We start from the raw sequence: 24,793 nt of genomic DNA, 5'->3' as shown, positions 1-24,793 counted from the left end.
CAACTTAGCATGAGTCCCTGGCAGGAAGGTGAATCTAGGTCCCCAAGATACTGTTGACCGTCACACACTGACTCGCTATATTCAATGTAAACACCAGTCTCTCATTCATTTGAAATCTGAAGCCCAAAATTCAGGGAAAGACAGACATGTAAACGATTGAAGTATATAACAAGTATTCTTTAATTCAAATTTTACAACTAGAAGACATACATGTATGTACAGAATAAAACTGCTTAAGAAATGTACTTTCCAAAATTTGTTACGTATGTGCAACTTTTCTTGGCATATATCATGACCAGATGCCCCAGGTGGTATCTTGTGTGTTCATCTAAAGACTTTACAGGGTTAAAACTGACACCATGAGTACAATTTATGAGCTGGACAATAGTTCCCTATGGCGGATGCAGTCAGGGAAATTTTTGAAAACTAACTTTAATACCACTGATTCAAATCACTTAATAGACCTGGAGCGAGATCTGGCTCTAGCATCTGTGCTTAAACCATGGCTATTCCTTTGTTTAATCCATTTCTATGGTCATGACATACAATGTTTAAAATGCAACATCTTTGAAACCCTTGACTTTATTTACAAAGTAAAACCAGGTGGATCTTTTGAAAATTGAGACCCTACGCTGGGCAACAACAGCAACTATGAACCACTTAGTCTCAAGGTTACTTTCTTATGCGGGATTTACAGAATACGTTGACCAATGAAAAATACCACGGCATAGAAATATACCCAAAACAGGCATTTCATGATAACGTGTTAACATTTTTTGTCAGCGTCACAGATTCCTGTCTGTCAGTGCAGTGTCATCTTTCCCAGTCTCAGTGAAAAAATATACTTCTAAACTTAAATTTGACCCCTCAAAATGAGCAAATTTTTTTATATCAGAAATAAAAAGCATTTTGCTCATGCATACTTTTTTGGTAATGCTGCACGAATGATAAAAATGTAAAGTTTGTGAAGAAAAAAGGGAGAGATGGCATAATAATACGGCATAATAATTGCCATGATTTGTCATATTCAGATATTTTCATTTATAAGCAATGCTTAGCACTGAGTAGGGCAATATTTTTGTTGCTAAAGTGAACAAATGCACTAAAAGAAGGAAAAAATATTCCAATTTTGTTCCACTTGTCTGTTGAGAATAGCAATCTGTTTGAAGTTTTATGTTAGATATGATTCAACCATAACTTCTGTTGACTTTGCAATTTTTTTGCATATGCAGTGTTTTTTTGGTTCATGGTTTCACGTACATGTCAACTTTCCGCTTGGTGACGATGCGTTTGTTTGGCGCATTCTGCTGGTAGAATGGTTTCCTCTTGGTGTGGTTGACGAGAGCTCTCCTCATCACGTCGACCGCAAAGTCAGCGTCAGCCTTTGTAATGCACATGGGTGGTTTGATTCGAAGCACCTGGATGACAAAAAAAGCAAAAATAAATCATCCTCAGATATCAGCGTCTTCTCCATGTTTCTGTCAAAGGGAAGTGGGACATATCCCCTGTGGCTTGAAACTTTGAGGATTCATGGGCACAATAATAAATAATGTAAATTTAAGTTATGTAAATTAAGATTTTTGAAGGTATTAGCAAATTAAGATGGCATTGACCGAATATAAAATAAATGCCAGTCCTGTTTCTTGCTCTTTTTCTGATGCAATTTGTGCTCATATTAAGTAGGAATTTGTATAAATGTGTGGGGGATTTGCACAAATGCGGGCTCTGGAGAAATCACTGAGATATTGCTATTGCTAATCAACTTTCAAACCAATGGAAATATTTTCATAGAGGATCTCCAGATTGAAGCTGAAGAAATCATTACAAATTTTTTCCAAAAGTTCTTGGTATATTTTCCAGTTGAGTTTATCAATCTTTTCAATTTTCTTTTCATCTTTATTAAGAAACAGTAAGAATAGCTCTCTCAGACAGAAAAGATCCTTCACCAAGCAATAGATTGCCATGATTCCAAAAGACTACCATTTTCAATATTGATACCACAGAACATTTAATACTGCTAGGACTGTGTTCACCCTATATTCTTCTGCTTGGACTCCATCAAAATGGTAACCTACCCGTTTGACGAGAAATCGTCCTAATAGCTCTGACAAATGTGTACACTGTGGTGTAAAGGTTAGGTATTTATCTGCTCCTAAAATTTTCCTCAGTAATTGTATTCATTTATGCAAGGATTATCAATTAGCATTGTTTGAATATGCAAATCAACCAATGAGTCATTTATCAATGAAGCATATTCATTGGCCTAAAATTGAGCATTATATGTATAGGGATGGTGTTCCGCATTCAAATTTACACTATGTATAGGCATGCTGTGCCATTTCACTTTGTGTATTGAACACATAATGAATTTCTTACATTTCCAGACAGCCCGGCTCTTCCCAGTAAGATTCCCATATCTTTGGTCTCTTCCAAGATTTCTGTTACATCAGGTCCTGGCAGTGGTGAACGTGATTCCTGGTATTGGAGAGAGGGAAAGATCAGTGCACACACAGAGCACATCATCAATGCACACATTCAAATCATTGCCTCATTTATTGCTGGACTTGAACTTTGACCTTTCATAATGTAACTGCGAAATATAGATGAAAGTAGAGTACCAAAATATTTCACAATCTGTTTGATATTGGAATAACCATCTGTGCATTCATGCATATGGACTTTCGCAACTTTTCAAAGTTTGGTTAAAACTTTAAAGTCTACTTCATGAAAGAGTGCTCCTATTGTTAATAAACAACTGCTTACTCTGGCAAATGAATTTGTATACCAATTTTTGAGAACCATAATACCATTTTATCCCCTTCAAAGACCAGGTCATGCTGTATAAACGCAAACTCAACTATGAACCACATTGTGTTGGTGTCTATACATGTACATGAATATTCATGAGTTAACTGTCCTCACCTTATCTGTGACAAGGTCAATGCCAATCATAAGGCCCTTCCCCCTGACATCTCCCAGAACTTCAAACTCGTCTCGAAGTTTTTCCAGCTCCTTCATCAAATACGTGCCGATAACTTCTGCATTCTCTTGCAATTTTTCCTCTTCAATTACCTTCAAAAGCAAAGATGAGAACAGAATAAGGGATCATCTCAACTCATTCAAATTCAAAGATTCCTTACTTGTGACAGGGTCCCTTGCTTTCTCACTTTGATGGGTCCATCACTCACTTGAAAACTCAACTTTTTCATCACATTAGCAATGACAAATGCCAATCTAAAGCAGATTATCACTGGCACATTCTCAGCTTTGAAATAAATTTGATGTCTTCACCAATAAAATGTTCAAATAATTAGCGATTTCAGTGACAGTATTTCACACTCTTTTATATTTTCTGCAAGCAGGGGAACTTTTCAAAGATTTGATTTTAATTTCCTGTGAAAGCATTCATATTGACATCTATACAACCTTTATTCCTCTATGCAAAGAACAAAATGGAGAAAGTTAAACTTAGAAATTTTCAAGGCCATGTCAGACAAAATTCTGTTTGGGGATGCAATGTTTCCAATATTCATGTTCCAGGGCTTGATAATGGCTTGATCGTGTTTGTATGTTATCTGATGTGCATATAAACCAATGGAAATGATCTTCCTTTATTGTTAATATAAATACACAGTTACATACATCAATGACTGCAGATCCCACAGCACAAGCCAATGGATTGCCACCAAATGTGTTGAAATGTAGGGCTTCTGTGAGACACTTGGCAATTGCTGGAATACAAAAGGTGAAATGTAAATATCATGAATGGAAATTAAATGATCCTTGACAGTCAAGTAATTACAGCTACTGATCTTGAAAAATGATAAGATTGAACTGTCAATAAAAGTTTACTTATTACACATTGTAGAGGACAAAACATCACATTTGGTGGGCACTTTACAGACAGATAATTAGTCTTGTTTTAGATTTGTGGTCAAAGCTTCATGATTACAGTCATTGTATGCTATTATGCTCATACGTTGATCACATCCTATTCATGACTTTGGACTATTTTACATGACTATTTTACAGCATAGAGTCAACCATGATGATAGCTGCAGATTCTCACCTGGTGTGGTAACCACAGCGGCCAATGGGAAACCATTACCAATACCCTTTGCCATGGTAACTTGAATATAACAAAAAAGAATAACAGATTAAAACAAGGGGTCATTAAAGAATCTGTTATCAGACAAATTTAGGAATAACAATGACCAGATAAACTGGTCCTAATTATTGACATGAGTCTCAGCAACTCTGTAAAAGAATTATGTCACAGGTTAGAGACAGTTTACGTGTACAATATTGGGATCTGAGTGGCTTTAGGTATCCCTGAGAACTGACTTGACATTTTGCCCTAATATCCCTGTGCATATGTTCACCTACCCTAGGTATATGCACAGTCAATTGTTGAAAAGGTTAAGTCACATTGATTAAGAACTTCTTTTTATCAGACTTTCACTGACTCGGCTCTGAATGTCTATATATTTGAACACTGGATTATCATACAAGAAATTTCAATGACAGGGACCTAATATCACTTACCAATATCTGGCATGACACCATGTGTCTCAAATCCCCAGTAGTGGCTACCCATTCTACCAAAGCCAGTCTGTACCTCATCAGCAATGCAGAGAGCACCCTTCTTTCTAGCTACAGTGTAAGCACCCTTCACAAAGTCCTTGGGATACTGGTTAATTCCACCAGCTCCCTGAAAGATAATCAAGCGACAATTTTCCATTAAGAGTACATCCCACTTTGACTAAACTTGCCTGTGTTTTGTTTAGACATTTTCATTGCAACAAATGAAAAGAAAATATCCCCTTTGATAACACTGTAAACGTCATAAATACAGAAAATGTGAAGGGTTGTTACTTATATCAAGTACCAATGCAAGAACTGAACAAATATTTACAAGTATTATACAGATACAAGAAATTGGAAGAAATTGGAGAAAATTTTAACAACACAAAAGGCTGTCCTACAAGAGGGCAATGTACCATCTCAACATAACCATGAAAGTATTCATATTTGTCCATATCAAAAACTCTGAATTCATGGAATGACTTAAAACATGCTGATTGTATTGTTTAGGCTTGATAATCCTAATAGCTAATTCTAGATTGCTCCTGATGTATCACACCTAGAAGTTCAACTGGATAAATTTTGATCTCCACGCTATACTCACCTGGATGGGTTCAATAAAAATGCCGGCAATGCTCTTGGGGCAGGAATGGTTCAGCAGATCCTCTACTTGGTGTACATACTTGTCATTAGCCTGACACTGTCCGGACGGGCAGTCACAGCTACGGATTGTCTGGAAATACATGCAAAAAAATCATTGTAAAAGAGGGATATATGCTGGTACTTTGGAGATATACTTGGGGTGTGCGAGTTCACTAAGCTCTTAACAGTATGTGATGTCATGATGATTAGGATCTTGGAACTGTCAAAGAATGACAAGTATTGGCATCCTTCAAATGAAAGCTTCTGTCAATTGGTACTTCTTAGAATAGCTAGATCATGAGAATTGGTGAAAATGCAGAGAAAAAGAAAATATGATTTTATCTTTACCTTTGAGGATTAACAAAATGTGGATGACATACCTGCACAGGGGAGTCTCGGCAATGGGCACCACCATACGGTCCACGGAATACATCAGCATTCATGCTGTTATGGATACCAAAGCCTCTAGCAAAGGAGTAGTTCCAGGTCTGCAACGCTGTCAATCCCTGGAGGTAGGGACTTCCGCCATGATAGGCACTCCTAGGAGCCATGGATGGAAAATTTAAAAAGTTAGCTCAGCACATATTATTGTAAGGAAATACGTTTGATTTTGTTGAGACACGCAAGTAATGTTGGCAGTTATATACCTGACATTGAACTTTTGTATTCTAGATCTTTGATCATCATGAAAACACGTCTAAATATGGCAGTACAGAATCATATTTGGTAATTCCACATTTTCACTCCATGTTCTTGCAAATAACGTGACATTGGATTCTGAAGACTAATATTCAAATGGATAATTTGATTGTAGCTGTAAATCAAACCTGGACTCAGCATCACCACCACAAACTTTTTGCACAATCTTAATTTGTTTTGAGTTGCAAAGTTAGACCTTTACACTGAGAAATGGGGGTGTCAGGGTCAGAGAAACAAAAGGGTTTAATAAAAGAAAAAAGAGAATGGTTCATAGCTTGTTGCAGAGGACAGCCGACACTGGATCCCCTAAAATTCAGATGCAGTTTCTCATTAATTTGCACAAAATGTTAAAAGCTTTGTGCTATTCGTCCAAGATTTTTAACAATTGTCCAAATTTCTGAGTAAAAAGTTGTGTGGAAATGCTGTAAAAGATATTCTGATCAAAAATGTATGTTATTTGTTACCAAAAACAAGATCCTCTCAGTATAAATTATGTAATATTGCCTCGACAGAGAAAGTTTTATGCTTTTTGTTCAAGCTCTCCTCGAGGAAATTTGTAACCACGTTTTCTCATCATCAAGAATAAAAGTAAGAGGTCAGCTAGCATGCAAAACTTTGGAATTTGAGAAACAAATTACATAAAAGTTATCAATATTTGAATTCAAAATGGCTGCTGTAGCCAGTGCTATCTCTATGGGAAAATTTGCCAGTTTCACAAACACAAGACAGTAAAACGTCATTTACTTCAAAAATGAGTCCAAACAAATGGCATAAAATGAAAATTGCATACCTCAGTGAAATGATGTCAAAGCTGCCGGTGTGAAGTCTTGCTAATAACATAGCTAAGTCATTGGCTTCAGATCCACTGTTCACGATGTATGCCACCTGAAATTGTTTAGAAAAAACATCAGACTCCTCACATCCTCCGGACGGTTCGTGTGACATGACTTTGTAACTACCGCTTAAACCTAAAAACGCCAGCCAACCCTTTCAACTGCTGTAAGATCCTGTGAAAGGGTTAAAAGCACACAATGCAGATTTCTTTTTATTCCGCACCTTTTTAAAATTCAAGAGAGGTTCGCCGGATTTGGAGAAAAATAGAACTGCTTCAAAACTGCTCCGCTACAACAGCTTTCTGAAAAATGAAATGAATTCTGGCTGGAACGATTGATGCGGTATCTTGAGAGCACTGCAGAACAAACGCACCACCATTTCCCCCGACCTATGGATGACTGCATTGCCCGGACTGCAAACTCTGCTGCCACTTCTGGATACGTTGACCATCATCAGCACCTAACACTTGAAATACCTAACAGCTGTACATTGCTATCAAGCCTTGTGCGCGTTCTTTGTTCCTCATGAATACGTAAATGTGTTAAAACAAAAGTAGGCGCAAATGTATGATAACAAAACGATAGGAATTCAAAAAGTGTAACTGATTCTATGCTTCCGTCTGATGGTATTTTTGATACATGCATGTACAATATACATCGTATCAGGCATGTTCGGACATTCTATTATTGATCAATTTCCATATAAACTGCAGCTATACCAGGAAGCCTTGCATTGAGATCATATGCAAATGGGGATAAAAGTCTACGAAAATTTTGAATAACAGATTTGAACTGTTTTCATTCAATTGTTTCTAGGGTTTCCATAATTTTCCTTTTTTTTTTTTTCAAAGACAGCCGTAATAACTGATCACAGAGAGAAAGCACCCTTCCAGGGATTGTGTAGATGAAATAGATAGGAACTTTCAAATTTTGTATAGTTTGGACAATGAACTATAGCACAAAGCTTGATATATATTTTTAAGAAGCCTAGCTCAGCCACTATAGTTGATGCGATACCAATCCTGTGAATAGCAAAATCCTACAGACCTACATCCCAGCCTCAACCAGAGTATAGTCACAGGTGATGCAGAGACAGAATACAGCTAGATATTGAATAATATTCTTTATGCCTGTGACAATTTCTTTATCTTTGATAACTAACACTTCATGTGCTTCAGTATGAAGTTCCAGTTCTGACAGAAATTGTATTTGAGAATTTCATGATAAAATTTCTGATTTTTTTCTTTCTTTAGCATCACAATTACTATAACTTTTTCACAGCCAGTATATTATTGTCACAATTTTAGTTCAATTAACTTTTTAGCAGAGGGGAAGTTTCCTTTTTTTGCGTTTTTAGAGAGACTTCATGATGATCAGTTCCATAGCGATACAACATATCACGTAAGGAGATGTATTTGCCCCCTTTGGACCATGTGGGATACTGTGCCATTGTAGTGAAACAGTAAAATAATGGTATGGCTGTGAAATAGCTATGTAAGTATAATATTTTGTCGTATCATGCCAAATATATAAGTCATCTCAAAATACAAACACCATAATAACGTTAGACCTGTCGACATGCACATACAGCAAGAGTTTTCACCATTGGAGAACACCAGTACAATGGGACATGCCGGGAGGTGTACTGCACAGCTATTTTTTTTCTGTTTTCTGCGAATTTTATATCAAATTTTGGTAAATTATCAAACATTTGAAAATACGATGCCCAATATTCTGGACACTTATTTTTGTCAGACAGGTGTAACTGTAATTACTTCTATGTTCAGAGCAAAAAGTGTTTTATAGCTAATAAAAGGCAAGTGTAAATTTTTGCTTGGCAGACAACTGAAGCACATGAAGTGTTGGTTTTTTTTCTTTTTCTTATCATTGAATGGAAATTTGAAAAGATAGTATAAATTTGCAGTGGACAGCACTGGAACAGAAGCACATGCAAAATGAAAGCACCACTACTGTCCACTACCTTCAAATCCCCTGGTAGCTTATCAGTTAATTTGGTGACATATTCGTGGATCTTTGGGTGTATATATATGTTGCTAGTATGCCACAACGTCTTCATTTGTTTTTCTAAAGCAGCCACCACTTTCCTGTTGGGTAGAAAGATTGAGAACACATGGCAATGAGCATTAGTGGTGACCCCGACACAACTGCCAGACAGCTTCCTGACTCTTTCTCAAGCACACGACTCCCAGGGGTCACTTGACGCAGCCATTAACACCACCACATTGACAACTTTTTAAAATTTTTTAACCTTTCTTTGAATATATTTCAATATTTCTAGATTGATTGCTTAATATTGTAGGAGACTTTCTCTCTAAATATCACATCTTTTTGGTTCTCCATTTTGGGATTAGAATTTAAGATTTGCGTGCGCTTGGCACCTTCAGTGCTTGCAAAGCTACCTCAGGGGATGATGTTTGCTAACAGTGAGGGAGTTAGGGGTGCTTCACACACAGGTCTCTCTTTCCATTGGCCCACCAGTATCACTGTTGCAAAAACTGATTTCCTGGATTTTGTAAATAAAATGTTGCGAGGAACTTTTCAAGCATTGAATTATACCAAGCAAATTCTTTATCTATTTTTAAAAATCCAACAATGTCAGAAATTTCAATTTTGTTTTGATTAGGATCATGAATTTGTCCAATTTTAAGCAATCAAACCAGTTTCTTAGAAGATTATGATCATGAGGGGGTTTTTTGGATTGATTGTTTGTTGTTTTACATGTTAAATATGGCCGATGGGTAATTTCAAATTAAGTAAAGCCAAAATTATTAATTTATTCTACATGAAGTTTTTGCTTTTTCTTTTTCTTTTCCTGCTTTACTCAAAGCACTGATGAAGGTGTCACATTCAAAACACCTTTGGAAAGCAGTAGTTTTATGCAACATGCCAAATTTGTTCAAAATTTCACTTATTGTTCGGGAGAGGGGGACTTATTCAATTATTTGACATTCCATCCACTGCTACAGCCAATTCATACCCCGAGTGGTCTCTGCTTCACAAAAGAATCAAAACTTACACAGAAATGATTACAGCAATTAGAGGGCTTTGAAGCTGGCCAAATATAATCTGTATCAGCGGAGATGATATTTTCCATAACAGGAGGTTCACCAAGCAATGTATATACTGATTCCCTTTCTGGGAATTTTTTTTGACAAAACTTGCATGACGACTCATGGAATTTTTACATTTGCTTTTGGGGTAAATACCATTCACAGTTTTCATCTCTGCAACGAAACATGCATTCATGAACAGTGGACTGTATGTCAGCTTAGCAAACTTGTTTTCATATATGTCTGAATGACTGTTGATTAAATGCTGAATTGCAGTCTGATGTCGTTTCATACATAGTTTGTCATCACAATCTGAGTATCACATGACACAGCCTCCAAAGCAGGTTGAATCAGCTGGTTCTGTAACTTGTGATTACAATTTTCTTGTCATCTTTTGTGGAGAAAGTTCATAAATATACAACTTTTGGTTTCTCTATTGGTCAGTATTCTTTTGGAGTTGCGCACAGATACTTTCTACTGCTCAACATGTCAAGCTACAGTGATGTACATGCGCCAACGAACTGCTGAAATCATTTCCTTTACAACTATAATTGATCAGAAGACAAAAAGTTCAAATAATGTCCACAAATTCACTGAAGATAAGGTTCCACCTTTTGGCTGCCACATACCTGTCATTGTGGGGATGTGAAGATACACTGAAAATTGCTATGCTGACTTGACCTGTTCACCCTAATTTCCGGTAAACAGGTCCGCCATGACCCCTGATAACAGTGGGTTTGGACCCAACCATGTTGGTGAGTGGGTTAAACATACATGATATAAGTGGCGGTGAGTCATATCATGTGAGTGGGAGTGAGGAGGGTGAGGGGGTTATGCAAAAATTTTTTTGTAAATGTGGACAGTTCACTTTTCCTTGTAAGCTGATCAGTTCCAGTTGTATCATAAATAGCAGAGTCCGCGGAGGCCCATCAATTGGCTGAGAACTGATTGAATGTAGTACAACGGAGTTATGAAGGTTACCAGCAGAAGCCTATGGTGGCAGTATTATTTTATTTTATGGTCGCTATCAGTCTTTTATCAGAGGATGGCAAACTGCCAATTGCAAACTGACAGCTTGGCAGGTGAACAAGCAATTTACTGAACAATGATTTTAATCCTCTGACAAAAAACATGTTTAGCGCCAAGCAATAATTTTTTCTTGCGCCATCACTGTGTTTGTAGAAAGCATTACACTTAAAGAGCTGAATTTCCAATAATAACAAACGTCTACTCAGCATGGAGTATTGAGAATTCAACCGTACCTTTTCTACGGGAATCCCTCCCTTTTAACTCAGATTTAACAATCACTCATTATATCTCAAAACTGTACGACTGAACTGACATTGCTTCAAAAATGTTTTCTGAGTAAAGGGTTAAGATTTCCTCATAGGAAAGGTGCAGTTATCAATTTTAATGAAGCAAAAAAACTCCATTTGAAGTTTTACAATAACTAAGCTGCAATCTTCAAATGAAGTTTCTTTTGTGAGAAAGAAAAGAAAGTTTGACAGGGTGAGTGAATTTTTAGAAAAAATACTTACGGATGACAATGCCCACAGCTGACTGTGTTGATACCTGCAAAAAGATCAAGATATCGTCTCCCTCGTTCATCATACAGCCACTGGCCATGACCTTGGACGAACATGATTGGTTTCTGGTAGTATGTCATCAACGATGGTGTCAGCCTCTCCTTGCGGACTTTCATTGCTTCCTCGAATGTGATTCCCTGAAACGAAGTCATACGAAGTAGCATACAAGTCTTCGGGGAATATCAAAATCATCATAGCTTTTCAGGGACAGCACTGGTAGTTGAAAATAGTCTCTTCCATTTTTCACTTTTGTTTGATAATTTTCAACATCCTTTTACTCTCAGAATGAAAGATAAAGGCACTGACTAAACCAACAGGGGACACAGATTAGTGACAGTAGTGTAGTAAAGCTTTTGACAAAGTAGCATGTTGCATTTCTTTATTTTATGGTAGGCATGGACACTGAAATGTTTTGTTTAGTTGCACCTCAAAAGTGAAAGATTTAAACTTTTGATTTCAACCATTCTCTTACCAAAGCAAGAATAAAAATCAGGCGTCACCATGCAAAAATTTGGTACTGGAGAGACAAACTACTAAAATTTACCGATATTCGGAATTCAAAATGGCTGCCATCCCTGAGGCAACTCTATGGGGAAAAATAAAATTTTCGATTTTCAAAAAACTAAGACAGTGAAAACTTTTCTTTCATCAAGAGCTTTAAAATGAGCCTACACAAGTGGTAGATCAGAAGAGAATTGACAAAATTTGAAAGCAAGAATTTCTGTCCTTGAGGCGCATTGTACCTTTAAGATCATTCCCTTTGAAACTTTTCTGAGTTACAAATCTAATGGATTTGTTGGCGTAATGTTTGCTAACTTTGAAAAAACTATGGCTGAGATAGGAATGTGTAAAAGTTTAATACACAAATATTCTTGCACTGTGCACACTTTGTACCAGACAAAATGTGAGGGTGAAAACTTACGGTGTACTTGTCTGGTTTGAAGTCAGTTGGGGGCATCTGTACCGACTCGAAATCTAGCTCCTCTACTTTGGGGCTCAGCGCAGCCAAAGCTGTGACAAGGAAAGGAAAAATACGGACTCGTTATTGGGCTTCATGGCCACATGCAAGTCTTACTGCTGTTTACTCTCTGACAAGTCATGAGCAAAGTGTAGTTACGATGTAACTGCGGTCAGTCGTGTCGGTAGAGCGCTTAAGTGTCCATGGGCTATTGGTGCAACTCTGGCCGATATAATAAAAGGGATCCGCCTTTGTAACATTTTGGTTCGCGGAAGGTCATTACATGATATGGCAAATATGCAAATTACACCATTCACGATCAGATAATGGTGTTGATTGGCCTCGGAAGTTGGAAATGATGTTTAGCCGGAGGACGTAAACAACACGGATGACTCAATGTTGTGTTTGTCATTCCAATCAGTTATTAATACGTCATTGAGATTACGTGTGACCACCACAGATCACTGAATTCGAAACACATGTACCCTCGCGTGACACTATAACATGACGTAGACTTGTAGTTGTACAATGACGACAGCGGTTCACTCGCTGGTTCAAATTTGTTATACCATTACCAAGGAGATAGAAAGACTTCCATGGTTATACTAGCACTGCGTAATCTTGGTAGCAAACGCTAAAAATGACGGTAGAGCTCATAATAAAACTGATATTCTTTCTGAATTTACATGATAAACAAACACATGGAAGTACAAGCAAAACAATGATAGTAATTAGGGCAAAAATGATACATTCGCTGATTGTCTGGTTTCGCACACATAAAACTGGCACATGTTATATTTGTTACACCTTTGGAGTGCATGTCATTTTCATAATTATTTATTAAGATTTCAGCATTATTTTTACGTTACATCTGAAGAGAAAAGCTGCATTGCGCCTGATGCCACCACAGCTGCATGGGCGACGGGTGTCATGGGCGACGGGTGTCTGATGTACATACTAGTACTCCCTTTTACCCAAACTGTACACTACATACCCGGTCCTGATCTGAGTGAGTATTCAGAGAGACGACGAGCCGAACACTGCCGACAGCGACATTTTAGCCATACAACCCTGTCGAGCTGTCCCGTCTCGGAACGGTCGGGTCCATGCGCAAGCAAGCCAAATATCTCGCTGCAATTATCGCGCATACCTCCGGCTCCATATGGATACATCTATCACTTACGCGTACGCGTCGATGTGTGAAACCGCCATGCCAGCATGCACCGTGCACCACCCCGCCTAGCACCTGCACCCGGCCGGCCATCTTGCGAGCAAGTGCAAGGTACATCAGAACGAGGCCACGCAGCCAGCGATAAGCCTATTTGAAAGTTCAATGGCCTGCATATTGACTGTTCATTGTTGTTATGAATGTGGTCGGCATTCGGTTGGTAAAATACGCAAAAAGGAAAAGTTGCTCTGAGTCTGACAGAAAACCTTATTGTCGACGAATCAAGAAAATCAATATGTGAGCAGAACAACTGCGCAAGAACCGGTTGTGCTACCTGTACAGGAAGAGGTTACGCATACATTCCGGAAAAGGCTCGTGACGCAATGCTAAATTCCAAGATTGTAAGATTGTAAACAGCGATTTGAAATGTAAGAATTATACACGGAAAAACTATTGTCGACTCAATTTATATTAAAACACTTGACAGAGGCATATCCTCGGTCAAATACAGAATGAGAACAGGTATTTGTGTCTTTTTACATTCACTTTTCATTTTTATTTTACTATCACTAAACTGCACAATGCACCGACTTGATTGATGAAGAAGTTTGAATTGTTTCATTTAAGAAGTAGCGTTTCTGAAAGAAGATAATTGAAACAAAATTGTGTTCGCAACCATAATCCATGATAAACTGATCACTATACGCCCGCTGTCACAGTACCGATCGAGCGAAAACGATAACATGCTTCAAAACTGGTTCCAGCTAGTTTACCAATAGTGAATAGAAACCGGTTTGCGACGTTTCGCGCTGTACAGTTAAACTTCAAAACAAGTGTCTCAGTGCGACCCGAACAAATTTCCCGAAGAGCAAATACTCCGCCCAAGAAAAAAAAAGAAATATTATTTTTTTTTTTCGCAAATCAGAGGAATACAATCATTTCATATCAGAAAACGTGGGTTTTTAAAATACACTATTTTTTCGCGAAAGTTCGTCAGCAAACCGGAGCCTGACACAGTGAGCGTCCTTGGGCGTGGGATCAGGAAAATTGATTGACAGCGGTCAATCAATTCTCTCTGAGTTCGCGCCTACAACGTTCTGTGTGCAGATTTCCCTCTTTTTACTTTTTTGAGAACTTTCATTTTGCACTTTCACAACAAGACTTTGCAGGCGTTGTCTACCCTAGAATCCATTAAATTTTGTCATTGGCATTGAGAATTGCGTGTCAAGTTTGAGTAATTTACCACAGTATCACGGTAGCATTTTTACATAAAGAAACGGTCCTAAATCAAAAATATTATTTGAAAAATTCTAAAAAGACTAGGTAACTGACTAACCGCTTTGCTGCTTAACAGCTGTCTTCAAATATTCGGTACAATTCGGCTCAACATCTTGGAAGCTTGCTGAAAGTTCTTTTGCTCGCCCGAGACGCAATCAACACACACACTTCCGATCTTCGCTGTAAACCGCTCTGAAAAATATTTTGTAGTGTTAATGCATTTTATACGTTATGCAAATTTATCCAGACTTATTTCAATATTTATGCAACTAGGGTTTGCTAGACCGAACTGGATCGGACTGGATAGTAGTTGGCACTCGCCCATTACTACCTTGTAGTATACTATTCTCCATCTTTCTGAATTGCCGTCGTCATAACGACATGAATAAATTACGATCGACCAATGACCGGTAAGCTCTTGGTGATCGCAAGCAGCCCGCTATCCATCCCATTCCGCGGTTGCGTTACTTCAAAGCTAAGCTAGCCCTATGCGGATCCCAACGATGTTGAGAGGAAGCCATAGCGGTGCTCGTAACTTCGATGGCCGCCGCGATCTACACATGCAACAGCCCTCGCTCCGTAAAAGAAAAGTACGCGGATGCAACTTCTTGCATATCGTGATCATTATACGTGCCCACAGATCGTAACGCCGGGCAAAGACGTGTAAGATGTTTGCTATCTCGCAGGAAAAGGGAAACATAAATATTGAAAAAAAACTTATCGAACTATCTGGAAACGAATGCCATATGGCGCACACTGCTTACTGGGATACATTGATGCAAGTTTTTTTCTGTAAAAAACAGTAGGCGTCGGAGAATGAAATACGTGCAGACGCCAAATTTAAGAAGTATTTCCAGTAAAATGGCTGATTAGGAAGGTTAGATCTGTCGGAAACGTCTTCATTTATTTTTACCCGTGAGACTAGAAACAAAAATGCGCTTGTTGTTTTCGACACTCAATCCGGAGCAAAACGTACGCCGCAGTCCCTCTGTGGGTACGCTAACTGGCCGGGTTCTGCACTTGGTTTCTCGGTCCAATTGTTAATTTTAAGCAAAGGCCTAACCAGACGCAGAAGTAGTATTCTGGATGTTTTTCCATGGAGAATCGGTGTCTCGCCTAAACAGAAGTTCGATTTTCTAAAGCACCCAATCATTTCTGGTCGCTTCAGCAGATATAATGAATATAATCCACAGTGTGCCTTACTCGAATCTGTTGCTCATGACCTTGACATGCTCGTGAAATACTTAATGGACATGCAAAGGTATTACTCTTTTAAGAAAAGAAAACACATTTTCATTTCGTCTATTTATACTCCGTGTTAAAGAGCACATTACTAGCGAGAAAGCAGGCACGAACATTTTTTTCAGGATGACGCCATCAGAGCACGTTGAAGGCGCACTGAGCGGAGCAGCTTCAGCGATACAATGCGGAAAACGTAAACAAGTTTTATCAATAGGCGTCGAAAATAAGGTCAGCAATGCAAAACAACTTGCTGTTGGGAAACACCCCGCAAGGGATCGTCTACACTTGCCGCAGTTCTGTAAACAGCAGTGTAGAAACTCGAGAACAAATTTATTTGTCTCATGTTGTTACATGTATATCGGTTAATTATAGCGAGTTTCTAGCAGGCCTTCGCGCTAGGGCGTGTGACAGCCAGTAAATGGGGAGTTCGGTCTGGGCCAAATATAAAAGCGAGTTCATAAGCCTGATAAGCGTTGTTTTGACATTATGTGTTGAGAATGGTAATTGGACGGCGCCTGTATTGTTATTGTGTGGTTCCTGTGGTGTTTCGATCGTACTGTCCTGTGTAGAGAATACATATACCGGAACACCATCATATTTTATATGTTCAATGGTCCCTGTACCAGGACTTCCCGGCCGTGTCCGCACAGATAATCTCTATAGGCCTAATTCATTAGATAGGCAACTTCGATATTTGACCTTATGTTAGCAAGAAAGTTCGACTCGAGTTGAAAGTTGCATGTAGAAGCTCAACCTTTTGAAGCTCGATATGAGCGTGCATGCGCAAAAAGACCGCCCACAACACAACACAGCGGGACACGCAACACAACACAACACAGGGGGACACGACGCACATTACATCATAGTGACCGGGTGAAAAAACTTAAATACTACACATCTGATACCTCGCCCTTACGCTGGCACCGTGTGTCCGCGTAGACGGCGTTAAAGGACTAAAAATAGCTAGAGAAGAGAGTTGATCAGAGAAGAACTGCAGATCGGAAAATTTATCGAGGATTAGCTCGAAATTGACTAATATGAATGTAGATTTTAATGTTGAAAATAAAATCGCTATAGTGGTTATAGGCAGTGTTTCCCCTAACATACTGTATACAAGACGACAGCGATTTGCAGGCTGAATCCAAGAGCGGAATTCGATGTCTCCGTTACATGTTGCCCTCGCTCACTGCACAGTTCTTTTTAAATTGCTAACATCCCCGTGAAAAATTTGAAATCGGAAAATATCTGCAGCAATTCCACAGCATTTTTTTTCGCCGTAGGGGTAGATTTCTTCCGCCATTTTTGATCATCCCTTCCAAGAGCCAATGGTTCGGTGACCCCTAGGAAATTATAATCTTATGGCCACGGCCTTGACTTTTTGCCAGTCACCCATAAATTAGAAGGCATTTTATGCGCTGAGAACTTGTCAGTGTTATCGAGTACGAGTGATGCTCATTCCACTTCGTCGGACTAGGGGTGAGAGAATTTGGAAGTTCGACTCCGGAGCTTGCGCTGTGCATCAGAAAAGCAACTTGCTACTCCTGTATGTGTGTGCATTCCTGTAATAAACTTCAACGGCCAGGTACAAAACTTTGCATAACCATCACTTAATTTTGAAGCAAATGTGGTCATTTTCACACAAAAGAATAATATTCCGGGTAAAATATTGCCTAAAAAATGTTCGTGGCAAGATGGTGTCTCGGTACTAAATATTTCATACCAAAGACTGAACAAGACCGGCACTGGATATTCCATGTTGTGGGTTATAATTAATTTTTCCACTCAAAGCCATCCAATTCAAAACTAAAAATTGTGATATCGCGTTGTTCATCATTTAAGCACCCCTTCGCATATTTAATAACACACTCGATCAGTGATGACCAGCAGATCAGTGTCGATCGGGAGCGGCGTTTGGCGCACTGACAATAACGGCGGCTCAGAGTCCGGTTTGCCAACTTTTTCGACGATCCCTAAGAGTCCAGAAAGTGGGTTAACGAACGACACATTGCCGGAGTTGGCACAATTCCAGCGCACTGCGCACAAACACAAAGCACGCAAACATGCTGCCTCTTTCTAACAATTGCGTTTGGGTCTATCTACAGTGTAGGCGGTATGCTTTTGCGTGTAATATGCTCAATGTATAAAACCCAGAGGGAAGCGGCCACGGCTGTGAAGCGACACTTCGGCAGGACTGAGTACCGGCGAGTCACCGTAAAAAGCGACTAAAATGCGAAAGGGTCCGGGGAAGGGTGAATCAGTTGTTGGGTTGATGTACTCTTATATCGGGGCGTGAAACTATGTAGACTTTGCGATCATTTTGAAACTATTCTGGCAATTTCTTGATCTTAATTTTAGCGAGTGAATTGCACTAATGATGCACGCACATGACTTTTGCTGTCCCCCGTTTTCGTATAACCGTGTGTGAGTATAGATTACGATGTTCAAATGTTGGCAAGAACAGTTGTAATCGCCTGCTATGTCACGTGATATTGTTGTATTCATATAAAGTACATCGGATGAAAACATGATAACATTCAAGGAGTGGATTTGTTTTTGATCTCCTCCCTGATACGATGTTGCTTTTCAAAAACAATTTCGTAAGGCGTAGGCCTAATTCTAGCAATTTATCAATTCTGATTCAAATCAATTGAGAGATTTAATTGGCTCTGTCGTATACCTAGGTTGGATGACTGAGCCAATCAATGGCTCCAGCCGACTTAGTGAGTGTGCTATATTACTCACCGATCCGTCTATGTCCTTATAAGGAGACGCAACGAATAAAGATGTCAGTATCGAAATGTAACTCTGCTGATGTGTTTTCTGACGCCAAGATTGAGCTATTAGGGACTGGTCAGTTTATTGGGGGGGGGGGGCGGTGGATTATTTTTTGCTAGGTCAAAAAGTGGCTGACTCCCCTTCTATTCCAATTTCGGAAACAGGATGACCCCCCCCCCCCATTTCAACTTTCGAAAACAGGGTGAACCCCCATTACAAAGGTAAAACACAAGGTGAAATATAAATATCTCACACACACACACACACACACACACACACACACACACACACACACGTGTACATATATATATATATATATATATATATATATATATATATATATATATATATATATATATATATATGTTTTAATGTTAAAGTTTGAATTCAGTATGAACTGTTAATGTATTTCACTCTTACTATGCATAACCTGATGTCCAGAATTGTTGTACATAAATGGATGTCAATCATTAATATCAAAGAGAGAACAGCTGTAAATCAAAGACTTTGGTGGGTGTTTACACTTGCCAGCCATCCTATTACATCTCTAGACAAGCCATAGAAAGCTATTTTGTAAGTTGTAGTCAAATCCGATGTGCACAGTGTCAGAGAGGACCTTTTCTTTTAATATGAAACCTTAAAGCACACCAAATAGCGACAAAAACTGCCTTTTGTTAACTAGTATTTTGTCATGAAAAACATTTTTACTGAAAACCTGTGTGACACAAAGGAAAATAGTTGCACCAATGAGAACGAAAAATGCAACTGAATGATAAAATTCGTAGCTGGTACGATGTATTTTAGGCAAGTATGACCGTGTTGTAATTCAAAAACACACTGATCCCCCGAGCATTTCAAAAACACGGTTACCCCCTCCCCATCACCAAAGTCAAAGACAGGGTGACCCCCCATGACTCCACCGGTACCCCCAGGCCGGAGAAACGACCAGTCCCTTAACGCTATACCGGTTTGATATTGCTGCAATCGTGCAGTCTCATCGTGAACACCGGGAAGTTTTGTCGTAATTAATATGTGTGTCGTCACTTGAGTGTACGCATGCTCCAAAACAGTCAGTATAACCCAGAGCGGATACAGAAATGGCGAAGCAATTTTCTACTTTAATGCAACTGTTAAAATTCGACTGTTAGTCACAAATCGACCGACAGTGACGTTAAAACCAATATGGCCTGCAGTATTCATTGATTGATTATAACGAGGCGCAGACGGCCGCTCCCGTCACCCTAAACGGAGCTCCACGTTTGTTTGTTTGGGGTTTTTTTTGAAACGGCCAGGCTCGCGATCGCGCGTGTGTATATATGTTGTTTACATGAAATTGCATGAACTCAGGTCAAGAAAAGTTTGTTCACCCAGTAGCCGCAAACTACCGTTCTTTGCTTGTATAGCGTAGCCGTTTGATCTCGTTGTTACACAAGCGGATAATGCGTACATAGTCTATGCAAGATGATAATTATGAAATATGAACAGTATTGATAAAATCAGCTCTTTAGTTGATCAGGGTTGTGCCGCCCTTCTGCTCTGAAGTACTTTCAAAGTTACTGAGCGCGAATACTAATCACACGTGACATAATCGCTTACGGCGTATCCAATACATTATGTCACAGAGTAATAACATTGACAGAGTGGCAACAGCTATTGTTTAAGGCGTGAAGCGGTTACGTAAGCAATCCATGTTTGCCTCGCCTCACGAAGCTCTTGGCTCTCTTTTCCGAAGAGTGCCGACCATGCACCCTTCGGTAATTTTCGGATTTTCACCAATTGTTAAGCGAAAGTATGTTCGACAAAGCTTGTGTTGTTGTTGTCCTGTGGTGCTGATCGGAATTGATGTGCTGGCGAAAACGGGAGTGTTTTGAGCTTCAGGAAAGTGGGTTTTACCGTTTTAAAAATTCCTCTCATATTTTTATGAATATATAATGAGTGTGTTTGAACCAAATTTGAAAGTCTTTTATCGATACTGTCTGGTTTTACTCAATGGTTTACGGTCAGTCATACCGTCTTTTACACGTGCGTCAAGAAAGGACATGTTTATGAATCTGCTGGCGTGTTATGTTTGATCGGCGTGAAGCAGTATTTCTGGCCTGAGAGCTCACAAAGTAACTATGGTTGCTACGCGACTGGTAGTACGATGCCATCTCGTCGTATAATTCGCATAATCTCGTGTAATTATCAACCACAAACAAAGCCTCCAAAAAGTTTAACACCTTTTAAGCTCATTTTAATATGAAAAGCCAATAGTCTACAGAGACGACCATGGAACAAAAGGCATGCAAGTGTTGCCACTCTGTGTATGTTACTCTGTGATTATGTGTATATATATGGACCCCCTCAATGGCTATTGGAAGACAGTTTTGTACGTTTGGGAAGCGCGCGCTGCAGAAATACAATTCAAAGTTGAACACCTATTCACGTTAAGTCGGTTTCGTCCAACGAAAACTGTGAGAGCTTTATATAATAACACTCTTTTAACCTCTGAAGGCCAACTGCTATAAATGTTCCGTCTTCGCTAACATCCATTGAATCACCGATTGAATGCACCGATACTTCTGTTGTCCTTGCCTATTTATAGTTCATCTGAAGGTCAGTCGATTTCTTTTGAAGACAAACAGGTGAGTGTGGTCACATGTTCTTTGTTGAAACCAAACTTCGTCACCGTAAGCGTGTCATGATATGTCATTGCTCAGTGTATAAGGGGCAGCAAATCAACCTATTTCAGACTCAAATTTGAATAATTCTTTTCTGATCTACCACTTGTTGGGGCTCATTTGAAAGCTCTTGAAGTAACAAAACTTTATACCGGCTTAATTTTTCGAAAATCGAAAATAGTATTTTTCCTATAGAGTTAACAGGGATTGCGGCCATTTTAGAATTTCAAATATCTGTAAATCTTATGTGTTTCTCTAGTACCAAACTTTGCACGGTGACCCTCAATTTTTATCTTGATTTGGTAAGAGATTGGTTGAAAGTTTCATTCAGGAACGTTTGGGCAAAAGTTTAAGTCTTTCACTTTTGAGGCGCATACTATCTTAATTTTAAATATAGTGTAGCAAAGACTTGAGGTAAACACATTTCGGCGGGAATAAAAGCTGTTCACATCCATCACAATTTTAATAGTCCTCCCCTCCTGCAGATATTTCCCCTTTCCCCGGCCTCCCAACAACCAAAACTCACAGTGGCCCTCTCCCCACCACTGAAACTCCCAAGTTCTCGTTCCCCACGACAAAATTTCTCCTCTGCCCTCTCATTAACATATGACTGCTATCTTTCAGGTTCGCATTGACTGAATCTTACTTTGGATTGAAAAATCTTGTTTACAATCAACTTTGACTCGCGACGTTTTTTTATAAGTGCAGTTGATGAAGTGTTGTAAGAAATAGAAACCGACTCCGCATATCGTTCATATTTTTGTTGTTTGCGTTTTGAGTGTATGATAGTGTGTATTTTTTTAATATGTCATATATTTGACTGTTTTTAGCGTATAACTGCTGAGCGATGGCGATAGCCATTGCGATATGACAAAATCATCATAGACTCACCGATGAAGTTGAACTTGCCACCGCACGAACCACTTGCGAACATCTTTTTTCACGAACAGCTGCATTGGCTGACCCTGAGCGTGAAACGTGTAGTTGAACTTTTGGATGTAAAAGTCTTGAAATGTCATGTTTTGCACAGAAATCTGGTTTTTGGAAAATTTCGCATAAAAATATTGATAAACTGCATAACAGTAGTTTAAATATATCATTGCGCCATTCGATGATGAAAATCGTTCTATTTTTAACCCTTTTTTCGTCTAAAATGAAAATAAAGCATTAAGTTGACTATAATTTGCCAATAAACGTAATTATTTTTGGTGCAAACTGAGTAAGAGAGGCATGTAATAAAAACATTATAGCCCAAACAAGGGACTATGTACCCTCGGGGCCATTTGCCCTCCTTACGTCGGGCAAATGGTCACCTACCCTCGGGCACATAGTCCCATGTTTGGGCTATAATATATAATATTGACAAGTTGAAATCAGAACATTGGACATTACTCAGAATTTTACGCTACGACGTGTCCTTCGTAGCGATCATCAGACGAATGGTTCAACTTATCGTATATAGATGTCAAAAATAGAAAGATATTGAAAAACATATCTAAAGTTGTTAAAGAGATTTTCTACTTTTTTGATTGATTGAAGGGTACTTTAAGAATTGTACCATTTCGCATACAGATGCAACACTAATATGAACCCACAGCGACAATAACGATTTCATGAAAGAAAAAAATATATTTCGATAATAATGAATCCTTACATGAAGCAAATATTAAATGAAGAAGGCATGGCATGCGCAATTGTGAAAAAGACGGGCAATAAAGCGTGTTTGCGAAGAAAGTCTTATTTTGACCTCGATTCAAGTATTGCATTACCAAGCTAATGTGGCTTTATTTCAAAATCAACGGTTTAACCTTTTCATCTCATTTTCCGTTGAACAGATTCGCAATCACCAATGATAACAATGGGTTTGGCCCAAACAAGGGTGGTAAAAGTGTTTAAAGCTCTGATCGCGTATGTTAATCTGTTACTTTTGTACAGGACCACGGGAGCGGCACTGGGTGCCGTTATATTTATAAAAGAAGAGCTTTGTCTCAGATTGTCTCTTTCGGTTTCTTCTCAGGGATACGTAGCTTAGCTTTGCGTTCAAACATGTATATTACTCGGTGGAATCGTCCGTCCGCACGACTTGCGGTCATAATTTTATGTTTGTAATATTGTTCGCTTAAGGGTGTACGATCAGAATAATTGTAGCTATTGTTACGTCTTTGCGTTAATTAGGGAATTTGTAATTCTGGTTTTTTAGAATAATCAACTGTTAAAGAAAAAAGATGGAGTCAACACGCTTGATTTAAAGTCAATGTTTTTCACGAAAATCACTTAAAGTCAATTTATAAAACAATTCGTTTCAAGTTCATTCAGTGAATGAAATGTTCTCATTCTCATCGTACAATAACACAAAAGTAAAATTTGGAACAGTAAAGATTCTAATGTAATTGAAAAAATGTGTGAATTAATTGCATTATTTATTTTTCACCTAATAAGTAGCATCTAGGTCATATATGTCTTGTACTTTTTATAAAAAAATCTTCAGTAGGTCACCGTGCTCAGTTTTCCATTATTTGGCAATGTCGAATTCACAATTTATATACTGTCTCATGATCGTCATTTTAGGCGCTCTTCAGCGGGTTCTATTGACCCAATCAAATTTGGATTAGCTCAAGTCGGCTTAGACTGATAAATTAAAATCTTAAAAGTCCACTGATTCATTTAAAAAAATCAATTTAAGAAATCGACCTAGGAACATGCCTCTACAAACTACTGAGAACATTTCTGTAACCACTACAGAATATTTATGTTAAAAAGGTGGTGTCGAACATCTGCGAGCAGAACTGCGAAATGCATGTTTATTTTTTCTGCTCTTACATCCCTTGTAAATATGCTACTATATTATGACAGTTGGAGGGATTTGAAAAATTTTGATCTGATGGATGGAGGATTTGAATTTTTTGACAGTATTGAGGGGGGTCTGAAAAAAAATTCAAATCGCGATTCCTCAAGCCCCCTCCTCCCTAACCATTATTTGTGAACGCAGCCTAAGAGCTCGAAAAAGTACATGCGGATAAATAAAAAATATGTACATAGAGAAAATGCACAAAATAAGAAAGAGTAAGATTTTCATAACATTACAAAAAAGAAACGATCTAAATCTGAACCCCATTTGATAACTTCATCATTGATAGGATAATCATCCAACTTTATGAATAAAGTTAAGCAGTCTCTAATCGAAGGGGAATTATATTCCAAGTACTTTCAGCTTGAAAAGAGAGGCTTTTGACCTGTGGGTGTGGCAGTCTTGACTCTTGGAAGATACAAATTACCATGACCAGCATCACGGATGTC

The 24,793-nt window shown here is 38.6% G+C and overlaps 2 protein-coding genes across 3 annotated transcripts in view; one reads left to right on the top strand and one right to left on the bottom strand.

The window, feature by feature from the left end:
• Positions 1-24,793, top strand: part of LOC139148211 (atrial natriuretic peptide receptor 1-like) — a 282,135-nt gene that overhangs the window by 126,682 nt on the left and 130,660 nt on the right. The window lies entirely within an intron of this gene.
• On the bottom strand, positions 157-16,215 carry LOC139148206 (alanine--glyoxylate aminotransferase 2, mitochondrial-like). Of its 2 annotated transcripts, none has more exons than XM_070719524.1 (13): positions 14,878-16,215; positions 12,338-12,426; positions 11,368-11,552; positions 8,740-8,863; positions 6,716-6,810; positions 5,607-5,766; positions 5,189-5,317; positions 4,546-4,711; positions 4,070-4,129; positions 3,643-3,731; positions 2,923-3,072; positions 2,377-2,475; positions 157-1,418 (listed from the first exon to the last, which is right to left on the bottom strand). In XM_070719524.1, exons 2-13 carry the CDS (start codon positions 12,371-12,373, stop codon positions 1,245-1,247), a joined length of 1,467 nt encoding a protein of 488 aa, XP_070575625.1. In that variant the 5' UTR covers positions 12,374-12,426; positions 14,878-16,215; the 3' UTR covers positions 157-1,244. The 2 variants fall into 2 exon arrangements, with proteins under 2 accessions (XP_070575625.1, XP_070575624.1); XM_070719523.1 differs by lacking the exon at positions 14,878-16,215 and adding an exon at positions 13,368-13,654.

The sequence above is a fragment of the Ptychodera flava genome, chromosome 13 (assembly GCF_041260155.1).
Source record: "Ptychodera flava strain L36383 chromosome 13, AS_Pfla_20210202, whole genome shotgun sequence".
In the NCBI taxonomy this organism is placed as follows: domain Eukaryota; kingdom Metazoa; phylum Hemichordata; class Enteropneusta; family Ptychoderidae; genus Ptychodera; species Ptychodera flava.
This window is presented reverse-complemented; position numbering and strand designations above follow the sequence as displayed.

Excerpts from the sequence above, each read along its gene's own strand:
- LOC139148206 (XM_070719523.1), bottom strand. The coding sequence starts at position 13,545 with ATGTATCCATATGGAGCCGGAGGTATGCGCGATAATTGCAGCGAGATA. Across the intron at positions 11,553-12,337 it reads TCAAACCAGACAAGTACACC|GGAATCACATTCGAGGAAGC; the intron begins GTAAGTTTTCAC and ends ACTTCGTTTCAG. Across the intron at positions 1,419-2,376 it reads GAGCCGGGCTGTCTGGAAAT|GTGCTTCGAATCAAACCACC; the intron begins GTAAGAAATTCA and ends TTTGTCATCCAG.